Consider the following 15,966-nt stretch of genomic DNA (forward strand, 5'->3'; position numbering starts at 1 on the left):
ACGGGGCTCGATTAGAATTCCAGTGCCGTGATGCAGGCTCGTGGGAGGGTTAGATTAATCTAACAGAGCTGGGCGGCAGCAAGAAATGACTTTGGTGCAACAGTTGTCAGGCCCTGTGCAGATTCATGCATGTTGAGGGAGACGCTTCAGGGCCTGAGGCCAGAAACTGGGAACCAGTCTGTGTGTCAGCCCACCTGTAACGGTAGTTCCTATGGACACAGTGTGGCCGTGACTTCTCTGCTTTTGAAAACAAGTACTTGGTGGTCAGGTAAAATTGGGACCCACCAGGACTATGTCCCTCTCTAAAAAGCTGCAATTCCCAGTGACATGTTAAAGTCTTCCAGAGAGAGGCTCACTGTTGTATAATTAAGGAATCTTTTCACAGATTTTGACTGTGGGGTCCACAGCGTCATAGTTGTGAAAAACTTGTCCAGGCAAACCTGGTGTATCATATATTTGGGTAAAAGAAACAAGTGAGATTTCCAGGTTTAAAGAAAAATGCTTCTAGTAGAAAGGAAGAAAACAAAATAAAACTAATTGAAACTTAAATGTTTGGGAATACCACTTTTCAAATGAACCCCACCGTCATCCAGATCTTCAAAGAACTTTGTCTGCTGGACAAAGCTGAGGCGCCCATCACCGTGAGTCACGGTTGTAGCCCATAATAGCTGGGACGCCTGAGTGTGACCAGCTGTGGTGTCCATCAGCAGAGGATGTGGCAGAAAGTGTCACACGTGTGTGTGCACACGTGCACCCATACCGTGGAGTACCGTGCATGGGCTAAGAAGGAAATTATGTCATGGAGGGAAACAATGGAGTTAGACATCAGGTGTTGCTCTTTCCTTTGTGCCGTCTTGGAACCGGCTCTCCTACGTCCTGGGACTGACGAGTTCACGTCTCCCGCAGACTCTGCCTCTAAGCAGGGGCCCATAGAAGCTATCCAGAAGTCAGTCCGGCTCTTTGAAGAGAGGAGGTACCGAGAAATGAGGAGAAAGAATATCATCGGTCAAGTCTGTGATACCCCGAAATCCTACGACAATATCATGCACGTGGGGCTGAGGAAGGTGACGTTTAAATGGCAGAGAGGAAACAAAATAGGTGAGGGCCTGAGGGTCACTCGCCAGGGGCGACTCTCTTCCTGCTGTTTTATGGGTGATTCTTTTTGATGTTTTGTTTCTAAACTGTGTTTAAAATGAAAATTGAGAAAAGACTTTTAGGTAGTTCGCTAAGCTGACTAGTTTTGCTCGCTAATTCCAGAATTTTCCATTTAGAAATGTTGAAAATTTCCCTCTTGTTCCTGTGTGTTCTTTTATTCCTACAAGAATATTTGAAAAGAGACTAGGTATAAATCAGGACATGCAATCTTTTTTTTTAACCCCCCTAAAATATTGCCTAATTGACTTCTAGGTGGAATCATCTCTTAACAAAATAACTAGTGGTAGGGCGTGATGTCCCAGACTTGTCACGCACTTAAATACATTTATCTGTCAGACACTAAGTCCAAGAGGCAAACACAGCTGTAAGAATGTTGTGGGCCCCAGGAAACTAGAGGTGTACTGTCTATGACTGAACAGTCAAATACTTTATGAAACGTCTTCATCGTAGCTCTTGATCTCCTTCAGTGATATCGTCCCAGAAGGAGTGTCTGAAGATTGCCCTCACACTTGAGGGCCTGTAGCAGTGTGGCCAGAGGGTCCGGATGTGCTGCTGGCCACTCCCCTCTGCCCCAGTTGCAGCCCAGGGCTCTTGAGGGGAACAAGGGCTTAGGAACAGCACACCACTTACTTATCTTCATAGCTGTCCTGGGGTTCTCTGAAGCTCTCCTCTGTCACAATGACATTTGCAGATAGGGCATGTGCTGTGATGTGATTGCCCAGAACTTTGGGTGTCAGGGAACACTAAGACTGCTTTGGTCTGAAGTACAAACTAGAGTCAGCACAGTGGTAGCTCTGTCAGCATGCCAGTTAGAGATTATTGTAAGCTGCATTGACAACTGTCTGTAGTGACTGGAAGAGCGGTCTGTTGGTGTTGTTGGCAGGAGAAGGACAGTATGGGAAAGTATACACCTGTATCAGCGTCGACACAGGGGAGCTGATGGCCATGAAGGAGGTGAGTCATGGTTCCCTGGGCCTTTGTGTCACGTAAATCTGGGTGATTTAGATTCAGGAGAGCTACCGTGTTTATTGCCCTGGTGTATGCACCTGGCCCCAGGACTCTTGAGTGGCGAGTTACTGGTCCTGTGTTTTAGCCTTTGACATCTGGAGTGGCTGGCAGCTCCCCGAGATGACTTAGTCGAAGATTGGTGACACCAGAAAGGACTTCAGAGAGCAGGGTCTCAAGGAATTGCAGTGCAGAGTGGGTGGGTAGGCCCTGTGGAGACAGCTGGGAGCCCTGAGGAAAGCTTGGGGATGGAGCCACCACTAACCCTGTGGATGCTTGTGAGGAAAAGACAGGGAGCTTCAGAAGGGAGGATGGGCAAGAGCAGGGTTGCTGAGGCTCCAGACTGGGGACTAGGGGAGAGGGCGTGTTGACTGACGGGCTGAGTAAGCTGCAGTCGCCAGTCACCTCTGAACTTCAGAGGCGTTTTTTCTCACCCTTGCCTGCCTTGCTCCAAATTTACCAAATCCATCATCAACCCCTTAGTGTTTACATGTTGGTTCTGGTCCTGTAGGCTAGGAACTGATATGTCAGGAGACAGCTTTCCACCCTCAGTGTTCAAGAAGTATCCATAGTAACCATAGTTTTCCTTCTCCAGATTCGGTTTCAGCCCAATGACCATAAAACTATCAAGGAAACTGCAGACGAATTGAAAATATTTGAAGGCATCAAGCACCCCAACCTAGTTCGGTACTTTGGCGTGGAACTTCACAGAGTAAGCCAGCTGCAGTCACACTGTGTGGGGAGTCCGTGGGCCGCGGCGCAGCCCCGTTCTGTGTCACAGGTTCCACTGCCCGGCTGTCAGGGGACCCCCCCCCGTGGCTGTGCCACTTCTGCCTTCCCTCTGAAACCAGAGAATTCTTCCGGAGATTGAGTCACAGGCTCCAGGCATCAGCCCTTCCTGCTGCTGTGCCAGCTGCCACGGCTATCAGACACCCACCCTTCCCTGTTGCTAATACGTCTGCATGCGACAGGGAAAACTGAGCCCTAGGGTTACCTGTGTGCAGAGTGACAGACAGAGGGAAGGAAGACAGCTTGCAGCGTGCTGGTGAGGAGTCAGCGCCGCCGGGGCTGATCATCGTGTTTTCACTAGTTGATTTGTGACTGACAGGGATGTTTCAGTACTTGGCAATACCCGTGGGCACGGCTGTCACGCCCTGCCTAGGGTTGCCTGGCAGATAGTCTCAGGGTGAACCACCCCAGGCAGGAGGCAGGCAGCCTGCGGCAGGAGAGTTAGGCACAGCTATACCTCTCACCGCCTCAGTACTCAGGGTGGGTGTTATCTGTCAGACACTAAGTCCAAGGTGTGGTTCCTCCACACCTTGCTCGGAGGAACACAGATTCCTCCGCATGCGTGGGCCCTGGGGTTCCCAGCGTTCACGTAAGGAAGTTCAAAGTGTGCGTCCTGCCCTGTTCGCTCCCCAGGAGGAGATGTACATCTTCATGGAGTACTGTGACGAGGGCACGCTAGAGGAGGTGTCGAGACTAGGGCTCCAGGAGCACGTCATCAGGCTGTATTCCAAGCAGATCGCGGTTGCCATCAACGTCCTCCACGAGCATGGCATCGTTCACCGAGACGTCAAAGGTAACGCCTTGCCTGGCTTCCACGGGCAGCCTCCTGGTGTCCAGCCCATAGTAGGCTCAGCAGTGGGTGCTCCCATGCAGGCTCAGCAGTGGGTGCTCCCACGCCCACCCGTTACGTCGTCAGATGGGTGCACCTTTGCTTTAAGCGCTTCTAAAGTGGGCCTTGAGCCAAGAGCTGGCAGAGAACGCAGGAGCCCACGCGCGGGTAGAAAGTCCTCGCTGTCACCCGTGCAGCCGGCTTTAGAGAAGTTGGTTCCCTGGAAATGAAGTGTGTGTACTGCTCCTGCAGGTGCCTTGGTGTAGCTTAGTCTCTGCTCACGTGACAAAGCTCCCTCGCCTGTCCCACACCAAGGTCTGTGTGTATTCGTGTCCAGATGCGTGTTGTTAAGTGCATGAAGCGAGTGTGAACATTATTCGTGTCCAAACGCGTGTTTTTAGTACAAAATGCCTGTGAGCCTGGAACATACAGTGAAGAGAAGTTGTGTACGCCATGCTTTCCTGTCGCAGGAGAGTGGCCATGCTCCCTTTTCAGAACTCTCGTACTGCCAGGGCCTGAGCCACACCCTGACGTGACCTTTTGAGGAGCCTGAGAGACAGTTAAAGCAGGAGAGTGCTTTTACCCCGACTGGCTCAGAGTTCCGTGCTGTCCCGTATTCTGAGGTTAGCCCAAACGGTTATTCAAGAGCGGCCTGCGTTGTGCCCAAGGACTGGACCCCATTTCTGGGCAGTCCTTGGTTACCCTGGAAGCTGCTTGGCCTAGGTCTGAGGACTGTTTATGTTCTGCTGGCCCCTCACCCTCAATCCCCAGCCTGTGCCAGCTTGAAGGCTGCCTTGCCTGTCTGCCACACAGCTGTGCTGGGTCAGACTGGGATTTGCTGACCTGTCATCGCCCATATCCGTTTGTCCTGCCTCCCACACCACACTCAGTGTCTGTGCACCCCACAGGACAGCCTCTGAACCCGACAATCAGTTTAGCTCATTGGCGTCCTCATCAAATAGTTGAGCATGGCTAAGACCAGACAGAGAACAGTTTCAGAATGGTCACTGTGCAGTCTGTTGTTGAGGCTGCCTCTCGGAGGCTCTAGCTGTTATGGATAGTGTCAGAAGCTCACTGCATCACTGAGTGTCCAGTGTAATACTGTGGTACTTGGTAAAGTGTGTTGTGTGACTTAATTACAGCAGTACCGTCTTGCCTGTAATGATCTAGGCTACCCTGGGAAATGAGCAGTAACCCCAGGTTCTGGCAGGAGTTGATACATGTGTATTGCTTGTAGGAATGTTGGAATGGAAAAGTATACAGCGCTGTTTTCAGTTACTGCTAAAATGGCCTAAGAGGTGGTCTTTGCATGTGTCTCTTAAAGTTCCCAGTGTGTGCAGACTCTTCTTCTGTGCCTCCTTTGTGTTAGAGAAACTGCCCATGGCAAACAGTCCCATGTTCATTGACTGCCACACATACACACCTGAATTTTGTATTAAATTTCTCTATAAGTATGTCTGAGTTTTTAATGGATTGTGTGTCTTTCAATTCAGAATATGCCTGATGTTAGTTTGTGTTGATTTGCAAAAGTTTGTAGGTGTGGTCCATAAATCTTCCTGTGGTTGCACCTGTTAAATGAAATTCCAAAACCTCGTTTTATTTAGTTTGTGGATGAGGTTTTTAGGGGCTTGGATTACCACGAAAACAGTGTGAGGTGCCCACATTGTGTTTCAGAACCTGCTCAGCAACTACGTGTTTCTGTTTAGGTGCCAATATCTTCCTCACGTCATCTGGACTAATCAAACTGGGAGATTTTGGATGCTCGGTAAAGCTTAAAAACAACACCCAGACCATGCCTGGAGAGGTGAACAGTACCCTGGGGACAGCCGGTAAGGCCTAGTCCAACTGGCCTCTGGGCTCTGACTTGAGGAAAGCCTCAAACCCTCTCAGGACACCTGGTGGATTGGAACTGTGTCGGTTTAAGTGACTAGTGTCAGGTTAAGTTTCCTGTTTCAGTGAGAATACAGCTTGTTGCAAATTTTGACATTTAAAGTTGCTTTTTAAAAGAGACTTTTGTCCCTAAAAGTCAGTCAGGTTGACTTGGGAATGTAACTTTTCAGCATTGGCTGCCAGTGACTGGGGAAAGGACATTGCTCAGGATGAATGTGCTGCTTGGTGCTGCTGTATCTGTGTGCTGCTGTTAACCCGTGCTATCTCCATGTTTGATTGTAAAGCTTACATGGCACCTGAAGTTATTACCCGAGCTAAAGGAGAAGGCCATGGACGTGCAGCAGATATCTGGAGTCTGGGCTGTGTCGTCATAGAGATGGTGACTGGCAAGGTAAGCATGATGTGCCCCTGCAGGAAGACTCCTTCCAGGTCGAGCACAGAACTGAGGTTTCACTGGAAGTGCTGTGGACACCTTCCTAATCGAGCTCATTAGAGATTAGTGAGGTCAATCCAAAGGCACAGTAAGGTTCATAGAAATGACAAGCCGAGGAACACCTGTCTGAAGGCACATGTCATAGGCAGTTCGTAGCCTCAGCTTTGAAGTAAAGTATAAACTCATGCAGCCATAGCCACCTGGTTTTTGACAAAGGTGCCAACAAATGGAGAAGAGGTCATCTGTTTGAATGATGCCGTATGTGGGAGAGTGACACCAGATCCTTATCTCTCACACCGGACAACTCCGTATGGGTCAGATTCTTTACATAAGACCTGGAATTCTGAAAGTGTGCAGATTCGGCAGAGCTTGGGCACAATTCAGAATCTGGACATAGGCAAGGACTTCCTGTTTAGGACTCAGGTGTTTGGAAATAAAAGATGGGGCCTTGTGGGATCACAGTGTTTTTGTACAGGTTCTGGAGACAGTGCAGTCGGGAAGATGCTTTTCATGCAAGCAAGCATCACATTCCTAGCATGCATGTAAAAAAAAGCTGAGTACGAAAGCACATGTCTGTAACCTCATCACCTGCACAGGACAGACAGGAGGACGTCTGTGACCCCAACACCTGCACGGGCACAGATAGAATGATGTCTGTGACCCCAACACCTGCATGGGCACAGACAGGAGGATGTCTGTGACCCCAACACCTGCACAGGACAGACAGGAGGATGCCTATGACCCCAACACCTGCACAGGACAGACAGGAGGATGTCTGTGGCCCCCAAACCTGCACAAGACAGACAGGAGGATGTCTGTGACCCCAACACCTGCACAGGACAGACAGGAGGATGCCTATGACCCCCAAACCTGCACAGGACAGACAGGAGGATGTCTGTGGCCCCCAAACCTGCACAGGACAGACAGGAAGATGTCTGTGACCCCAACACCTGCACAGGACAGACAGGAGGATGTCTGGGGCTCAGTGGCCAGCAGTATAACCCGACTACTGAGCCCCCGCTTCAGTGAGAGAGGCTGGCACAGGAATGAACTGGAAAGCGATACAGGAAGACACTTGATGTCAGCCTTGGACCTCCATGCACATTTAGCCTGTGTATGTGAACCTGCAAACATCCATGCACACACCCATGTGAACATGTATGTACACAAGAACATCTGAAGTGCAAAGAGAATAGTTAACTGAGTTAAGAGGTAGCATGCAGAACTGGACAGCGGCTGCCGGCTGAACGTGTGACAAGGCAAATACAAAAATATACAAAGACCTCAGAAACCAAACAAGAAGCAAACAGACCAACCAAAAAAGAGGTGAGGAGCCGAACAGCGAGAGCTCAGAATGAGAAGTAAATGCCAATAAATATTTTAGGAAGTGGTCAACATCCTCAGCCATCGAGGAAATGTAAGTTAAAGTTACTCCGAGGCGCCTGTCAGAATGGCTGTCAAGAAAACCAAAGGGAACAGATGCAGGTGAGGTGTGAGGAAAGAGGGGCCGGAGCGGCCGCTGTGGAAACCGTGTAGAGGCCCCAGAGCCTCCACATGTGATCAGCTGTGCCTTCGCCAGGGATGTGCCCGAAGGATTGCGCGCCCCGTACAGAGACCCTTGCCCCTCTTACTGCTTCATTCACAGCATCAACAAAAGAAATCAGCTTAGGTGACCACTAACAGATAAGTAGGATAATGATAAGTGGAATATTGTTCAGCCACATGGAAATGTTAAATCATGCAGTTTGCAGGAAAAATGGATGGAACCAGAAAATACTAACTGAGGCAACATGGGTTCAGAACGGTAAATACCACTCCTTCTTTCTCATGTGCAAATCCTAGCTTCTGATTTTAATGTGCACATATTTGTGTGGGAGTGGCTGGATATAGGTGCCAGGAACCTAGAAAGGGTCCCATGAGAGGGGGCAAAGGAGACTTTAAGGATGAGCAGTAGGGAAGCCGGGAAGCACATGCGGTAGGAGAGAGAGAAAAGAAACTCTGGGCTGGGGTTAGATGGGAGATGGAGGGATGGGGGAGTGTGCGGCCACAAAAGGACACTGGAGTCCAAGCCAGCGTCTTCGTGGGACCTGCCCATGGATGCTCATGGTGGCCCTGCTCAAGAGCGCCCAAACTTGGAAGCAGCTAAGGTGCCTTCAGTAGATGCTTGGCTCAGCAGACTGCACCCCCTCAATTAAATGGGTTAACACGCCGTGTCACATCTGTGCAGGTGACTGTTACAAACACAAACGGGCCTCGGAGCCTCTGAAAGACCCGGAGGGGTGAGTGACAGAGGGTAACATTTGACAAAGCTGCCTCAAGTGTGAGGTCTTCACAGCTCTGTGAGAGCAGGCCTATAGGACAGGAAAAAGACCCGTGGTCCAGGCTTGGTGTACAGACCTCTGTGTTCACAGCAGGTGGCAGGCCCAGCTGGGTGGGTCATGAGTTTGAGGCCAGCCTGGGCTACATGGCAAGACCCTATTTCAGAACAGACCAAAGTTTATGGTTGCAAGAGTCAGAAGCAAGGGGCAATAAAGAGAGGAAAGGGATTCTGGGGGTGATGAACCTCTCCCTTAGTGCATCAGTGACAACGACCTTCAGACTACAGCTGCATGAGGCAAGTAGTGACATCATACCAACAATCGGGAAGGAGGGGGGACGGGAAGTGGAGCCAGGCCATAAAACCTCAAGGCCGCCTCCACCCCCCAACACCCCATCCCCTGTGGCCTACTCCTCCATGAGTGTTCCACCTGCTAAAGATTCTACAACCTTCCAGAACAGCACCGCCTGCTGGGGGCCAGGTGTTCAAACATAGCCTATGGGGGCAGCTCACATTCAAACCACTCCAGGTAATGGGTTCTCATCACACCCGTATCTAAACCCACAGAATGTACCAGACAGAAAGCAGGCCCTGACGGTAGATGCTCATTACCCACACTGTAGACTTGACTCACTGGCTGGGAAAATATATGGCTAATAGGTGAAAATATATGAAGTATATGGCTAATAGGTGAAAATATATGAAGTATATGGCTAATAGGTGAAAATATATAAAATATATGCTAATAGGTGAAAATATATAAAATATATGCTAATAGGTGAAAATATATAAAATATATGGCTAATATGTGAAAATATATAAAATATATGCTAATAGGAGAAAATATATAAAGTATATGGCTAATAGGTGAAAGTATATAAAATATATGCTAATAGGTGAAAATATATGAAGTATAGGGCTAATAGGTGAAAATATATAAAATATTTGCTAATAGGTGAAAATATATGAAGTACATGGCTAATAGGTGAAAATATATGAAGTATATGGCTAATAGGAGAAAGGGGAGACGAGGTAAGTGACCCTGTGTGGGGTCCAGTCACCTTCGGTCAAGTTTTTTATTACCTTAAAGTGCACAAAGCAAGCCTGGTTGCTAAAAGGAAACACATGATAATCTTCATTATCACCGGAATAGTACGTTTTAAAGTGAAATTAATTTTTTCTTAGCACACGAATTACATAAGATCTGTGATATTCGCTCTAAGAGAGGTCTGAGAAAACAGATATATGCTTCAGACAGAAATCCGAAACAGAAGACTACTCTGGCGAATGATTCTCATACCGACGAAACTTCAATGTTCTTCACCCTGACACGAAGGGGATTTTGCTTCCGATGAAGACCCTGTCTTTGAGTAACTACACAAGCGTGTGGTACATTTGATAGCGATTACACAGATGTGTGTGCGCAGCATGTGGCTGCTGTCTGATGCCGTTCTTGCTGCACAAGCCTGGAAGCCGGCAGTGGGCTCTCCCACAGCCTCCCGTGTGGCTGCGAGGACAGTGAGAGCTTGTGAGGGCGAGCTCTGCCCCTTCCCTCAGCATCAGGGTGGGAAGGTGCTTGTGACACCTGCTGTATTCTAGCCACGCATGTAAGAACAGGTGGGCTGGAGAGTACCTGTTAGCCATAATGGAAGACTAATGTGTAAATTAGGGATCATATAGACCTGGTTCCTGCCTTCTGAATCTCCTTTTTCCTGGGATCCCTGCAGCAGGCCCACACTCCTTAATGGGTGTCTACTGAGTCTCTGACAGACACGGTGTGTTTGTTGCCCCGGCAGATGCCCTCCTGAAAAACCTGAAGAGGGACTGGGCGTGTGTGCCTGTGGCCGTGTATACTGAAGCCTGGCTCTTTCCTGTCTTTGCAGCGACCATGGCATGAGTATGAACACAACTTCCAGATCATGTACAAAGTGGGAATGGGGCACAAGCCACCAATCCCTGAAAGGCTAAGTCCTGAAGGAAAGGACTTCCTCTCACACTGCCTGGAGAGTGACCCAAAGATGAGATGGACAGCCAGCCAGCTCCTCGACCACGCCTTTGTCAAGGTTTGCCCAGCTGCTGAAATTGTCCTCTTCAGGGTTAAACACTTAAGCTTAGTTTTGCATCTGGCACCAGAAATTTGGAAACCTAAATACAAAATACTGATATGTAAAATCGACAAGAACTAAATGTCCTAAGATGGACAGGAACTAAATGTCTTAATATGTCAGATTGGGATCCACGTTAGGACATTGGAAGCAAACTTGAGACGGTTGAGTGGAATTTTAAAGAGATGAGCATAGTTCCGGCCCTTGAGTATGTGTGGTCAGCCAGGACCTGTTGTCGTATTAAGAGCCCTGATGAAGATATGTGTGACTTGTAGGGTGAATGAGGGTGTAAAACTGGAAACCTGGAGTCTCTGAGAGGGTGTGGCTAGGCAGGAAGGACACACCAAGTGTCAGGTATGGAGAGGCTGCTGGGGGCGGAGCCATAGAAGATTTTCTTAAGTGAGCTTCCAGGGAGCACAGATATTTGAAGTGGTAGAAGATAAGGCTGGAAAAGATGCAGGAGCAACACTGAGGGGTCTCAGCTAACACAGACGCAGTGTGACGGACACTTCAGACAAAGCTGTTAACACACAGTGTGACTGACACTTCACACAAAGCTGTTAACACACAGTGTGACTGACACTTCAGACAAAGCTGTTAACACACAGTGTGACTGACACTTCAGACAAAGCTGTTAACACAGACAAAGCGCTTCAAGGAAGCTGACAATGGCTCGCCGAGCGTGACTCTGGCTCTGTGAGGAGTTGGAGTGGCCCTGGCTGAGGAGCAGGTTAGAGGTGAAAATGAGTTAGAGGTGGCGGTGGCGCCATCTCCTGTGTCGTGGATTCATGAAGGTTGCATCTACCACAGTAGAGTCAAAGGGCTGAGGGGCAGTCTAGGCATTGGCGGTCTCTGGGGTAAGTCAAAGGGCTGAGGGGCAGTCTAGGCATTGGCGGTCTCTGTGGTAAGTCAAAGGGCTGAGGGGCAGTCTAGGCATTGGCGGTCTCTGGGGTAAGTCAAAGGGCTGAGGGGCAGTCTAGGCATTGGTGGTCTCTGGGGTAAGTCAAAGGGCTGAGGGGCAGTCTAGGCATTGGCGGTCTCTGGGGTAAGTCAAAGGGCTGAGGGGCAGTCTAGGCATTGGCGGTCTCTGTGGTAAGTCAAAGGGCTGAGGGGCAGTCTAGGCATTGGCGGTCTCTGGGGTAAGTCAAAGGGCTGAGGGGCAGTCTAGGCATTGGCGGTCTCTGGGGTAAGTCAAAGGGCTGAGGGGCAGTCTAGGCATTGGCGGTCTCTGTGGTAAGTCAAAGGGCTGAGGGGCAGTCTAGGCATTGGCGGTCTCTGTGGTAAGTCAAAGGGCTGAGGGGCAGTCTAGGCATTGGCGGTCTCTGTGGTAAGTCAAAGGGCTGAGGGGCAGTCTAGGCATTGGCGGTCTCTGTGGTAAGTCAAAGGGCTGAGGGGCAGTCTAGGCATTGGTGGTCTCTGTGGTAAGTCAAAGGGCTGAGGGGCAGTCTAGGCATTGGTGGTCTCTGGGGTAAGTCAAAGGGCTGAGGGGCAGTCTAGGCATTGGCGGTCTCTGGGGTAAGTCAAAGGGCTGAGGGGCAGTCTAGGCATTGGCGGTCTCTGGGGTAAGTCAAAGGGCTGAGGGGCAGTCTAGGCATTGGCGGTCTCTGGGGTAAGTCAAAGGGTTGAGGGGCAGTCTAGGCATTGGCGGTCTCTGGGGTAAGTCAAAGGGCTGAGGGGCAGTCTAGGCATTGGCGGTCTCTGGGGTAAGTCATGGCTTATGTGAAACATTTGCTTGGGATTGTAGGTGGGTGTTGGTTGCGTCAGGCTGGCAGGCGAGAGGTTGCCACAGCTCAGTGGACTGCAGTAGAGAATGAACCCATGTGGGCCAGTGATGAAGGAACAGGCGTTCCTCAGCTCCACAGTAGATGAAATGCATGGCCCTGGGAATACACATTTGAAGAAGCGGGCCTGTATTCGGGAAGACTTGACATACGTCTGTTTCCTGAGGCTTCCCTCACATGTCGCGAGCTTGTGCCAAGGGGGCTACTAGGTCCCGCCTGTGGGCTGGAGGGCACATACACATACACACATACACACACACACACACACACACACACACACACACACACACACACACACACACACACACACACACACACACACGCTTGCACCAGCAGGGGCTCAGCTTTCTCTCGCTTCCTCACAGGTTTGCACAGATGAAGAGTGAAGCCAACCAGTCCGTGGCCTAGTAGTGTGTGGACAGAATCCCTGATCACTACTGTATGTAATATTTACATGAAGACTGCCGAGGGCAGTGCAGCCTCTGAACCCTCCGGGACTGAACCCTGCACAGGTGACAAGCCTCACTTCCGCTGCTCCGTTGTCTGCTGTAGCACAGGGCCCTCCTGAGTGACAGTTGACGAGGGTTAAAGACGCTGCATGTTAAGTGCCATTACTACTGTACACGGACCATCGCCTCTGTCTCCTCCGTTCCTCACGTGACTGAGAACCGTGACATCAGTGTAGTGTTTCTGAGCTTCTGGGGTTCAAAAGAAAATGTTGTGTTGTCAGGTGTCCAGAACCTTGTTGTTCTCTCCCGTTGCCGAATGCTCTGACTGTGAAACCTCCTTGTTGGCAAGCTGCAAGCTTGTTATGCAAAGGCTCGTAAGTGAAACTGAAGAAAAGGTTCTTTTTCAATAAATGGTTTATTTTAGGAAAGCCAAGTCAGAGTCTGTTACTGGCTAGACCCTTAAGAGCCAGCAGGACAGAGTCGGGGGGTCTGTCACTTGTCTCCACTTGCTGTTCCTAAATAGAAACAGCACAGGCAAGCTTGCCCCGCGGGACTGCTGGTAGCCTGTGAGCTGCGTGCGGCTCAGGGTAGTTCTGAGTGGGACTCAGTGCGTTTGTAGATGTCAGCACGTCACGGTGTTTACAATTGGGCACACCTGGTCTAGAGTCCGCTTGATGACAAGCGAAGGGCGTGACATAGGTGAAGGATGGCTAATGATGAAGGTGGCCATGCCTGGCTCTTAGAACAGTCGGCAGCCCATGGCGGAGGCCCAGGAGGTAGGCCTTGTCCCATGTGGGGCCCTGGTGTTGCTGGATGTGTAGAACCTGGGGCAAGGGGACAGTGCTGCCTGATCTCTTGATGGGCACATGTCTTTCCAGGGCGTAACCTGACTCTCAGCAGCTAACACTCTGAAATAGCCAGGTTTTGTCATTGATGGCGTTTCTCTTTACTGTTGTTTTTTTCATTGCTTGACCATAAAGCTTCCCCAAGTCTCTGTAGATCACAGACGCCGCCTTACACACAGCTGCCAAGCGCAGCTGGGTAATGGAGTGTTCTTGGTTTCCTCTGCCCAGAGATGCCTGCCCAGAGAATGGGCATTAGGATATACAGATGTTAGGATTTTACTTAAGGCATTCTTGTGTAGTCTTTTAAGTTCCAATTTATTTACATTATGCACCAGTAGTTTTTATCGTAGTTGCGGAGCTGTAGACCTGTTTCACAATCTAATTCTAGAACCTTCCTGTTTCTCACAGTTTGTCACTCCTGTCGTTGCGTGCCTGTTAAACCACTTCCCTGCCTGGGACTTGCCTGCCAAGGGCATTCTGTGTACTTAGGATCTCACCGTACGGTGTCTCTGCCCCCTTACGTGGTGTTTTCCTAAGGTTGTCACGATGGAGCATGTGCAAGCACATCGTTGTCTTCTTTGAAAAGTCCGTTTCCACTGTACGTGCGTGCCAGCTGCTGTCTTCATCAGTGCGGTGTTGACTGCAGTAGACTCCGCCCTGTCGGGATGGTGGCTTTGAACACACAGGTGTTTGCATGGACGTTTTCATGTCTCTCAGGAGACAGGAATGCTGGGCTGTGTGGTAAGTCTGTGCCCACATCTTCAGACCCTTTTGAGCTTTTCCCAAAGGGACTATGTCATTTCCTCCAGCACCTATGAGGCTTCTCCTTCTGGTCCCCATGGCCTCCCTGCTGTCGTGTCTTGGACAGTGGCCTTGCTAGTGATGCTTCACTGTGGGTTGGGTGTGTGTTGCTCTAACGATGGTGGTTTTTGATAACAGTGCCTGTTGGCCATTCATGCATCTTTTGTCTGTCTATCTCTCAATATATATAGACAAATCCACTTAATATTTTGTGTGAGCACGTGCTTGCATCTGAGTATGTCCCAGCACATAGGTGGACAAGAGAGGGCAAGTTGCTGGAGTCAGCTCTCTGCTTCCTCCATATGGGTCCCTGGGCATTGTACCCAAGTGAAAAGGCTGGGCGCAGGCTCTTTTACCCACTGAGACATCTCTCTGGCCCCACTCCTTCTCCTTCTTAGGGAAATGCCTTCTGAAATATTTTGCCAATTTTAGATTTAGGTTATTTGTCACTCTGCAGAGTTGCAAGCGTTTTTGTTTTTGTTTTTAAACATGTTCTTGAGTAACCTTCTTTACCTGATCTGTGGTGTGATCCTTTATTTCCTTTGTAGTGTCCATGAGAACCAAACAGTTTAGTTTTAGAAGCCCATTCACTATCTTATTCCTTATTGCTGGTGCCCACCACCTGGCCTAACGGTTCATTTTAGCTCTTAAATGAGGCCCCCCTCTTTCAGTTAATCTTGGTATTTTGGTGCGTGTCTCTGCTAAAGAGACTCCTTTCCCCGTGGCTCTCCTCACAGTGCCGTGACTGGAGTGCATTTTAGTTCCCATTCAGCCATTCATTGCACATGGACACAGATGTAGTGAAGTTTTATGTTTCAGTCATCTAACGTGTGTGGCCTTGCTGACTTCATTTAAAAGTCGTAGTAGCTGCTTTTGCAGATACCATACGTACGCAGAGACATGCGGCCCGGGAGCAAGGACAGTTTCCCTGTTTCTGGGGTAAAATCTACTTTGCAGTTGAGTGTGTTCCTTGTGTGTACCCCTGCATTCATTGTGATATTTTTTGAGAGGACTTTTCCCTCTGTTTCAGGTGGTTTTGTTCTGTAGTTTACATTTCTGGGGGTGTCTTTGACTTCCTGTCAGGGTGGTGTAGCCTTGCTAGAGTGAATTAGAAATCTTTTTCTCAGAGATGGTGTGAGTTGTGTTCTTCTTCATCTCTTGTGTCTTGGGGAGAAGTCACTCAGAAAGCCGGCTGGGCCCGGGCCTCTCTTCATGGAGGGCTGTGTTAAGTTTCTCTGAATCGATTTTAGAATTTGCACTCAGTCTCACCAAGTTTTTGGATAAAGGTCTGTATGTCTTGTCAGTCTCTTCTGGATTCATTAGTGTTTCCTCTTGTTTTTCTGACTTCTGTTTCTTCTGTAGTGATCATTATTATTTCTTTCCTTCTGTGTGCTTTGGGTTTAATTTGCCTATCTTTCAGAAATCTGTAAGACTAGAGGATGGTGAATGGCAAAATAATCTGCCAGGCTACTTTGGCTAGTAGTTTACATCGAGCATGTGTCTAAAGGTGACTTCCAAGTAAGAACGATGAGTTGTAACCCAGGCACCAAGGCTGTTTGAATGGCAG

General features: G+C 49.3%; 1 protein-coding gene across 3 annotated transcripts in view; it reads left to right on the forward strand.

Annotated features, from left to right (window-relative positions):
• Nucleotides 1–13,181, forward strand: part of Map3k4 (mitogen-activated protein kinase kinase kinase 4) — a 91,413-nt gene extending 78,232 nt beyond the window's left edge. For 2 of the 3 annotated variants that reach the window (XM_040758169.1, XM_040758170.1), the window contains 8 exons: nucleotides 907–1,098; nucleotides 2,039–2,109; nucleotides 2,756–2,872; nucleotides 3,583–3,742; nucleotides 5,485–5,607; nucleotides 5,953–6,059; nucleotides 10,302–10,481; nucleotides 12,670–13,181. In XM_040758169.1, coding sequence (XP_040614103.1) covers nucleotides 907–1,098; nucleotides 2,039–2,109; nucleotides 2,756–2,872; nucleotides 3,583–3,742; nucleotides 5,485–5,607; nucleotides 5,953–6,059; nucleotides 10,302–10,481; nucleotides 12,670–12,690 — 971 coding nt within the window. In that variant the 3' untranslated portion in view covers nucleotides 12,691–13,181. The remainder of the gene's footprint in view (nucleotides 1–906; nucleotides 1,099–2,038; nucleotides 2,110–2,755; nucleotides 2,873–3,582; nucleotides 3,743–5,484; nucleotides 5,608–5,952; nucleotides 6,060–10,301; nucleotides 10,482–12,669) is intronic. The other variant, XM_040758171.1, reaches the window with a different exon arrangement.
• Nucleotides 13,182–15,966: the final 2,785 nt, after the last annotated feature.

This window comes from Mesocricetus auratus, unplaced genomic scaffold (genome assembly GCF_017639785.1).
Source record: "Mesocricetus auratus isolate SY011 unplaced genomic scaffold, BCM_Maur_2.0 Super-Scaffold_100018, whole genome shotgun sequence".
In the NCBI taxonomy this organism is placed as follows: domain Eukaryota; kingdom Metazoa; phylum Chordata; class Mammalia; order Rodentia; family Cricetidae; genus Mesocricetus; species Mesocricetus auratus.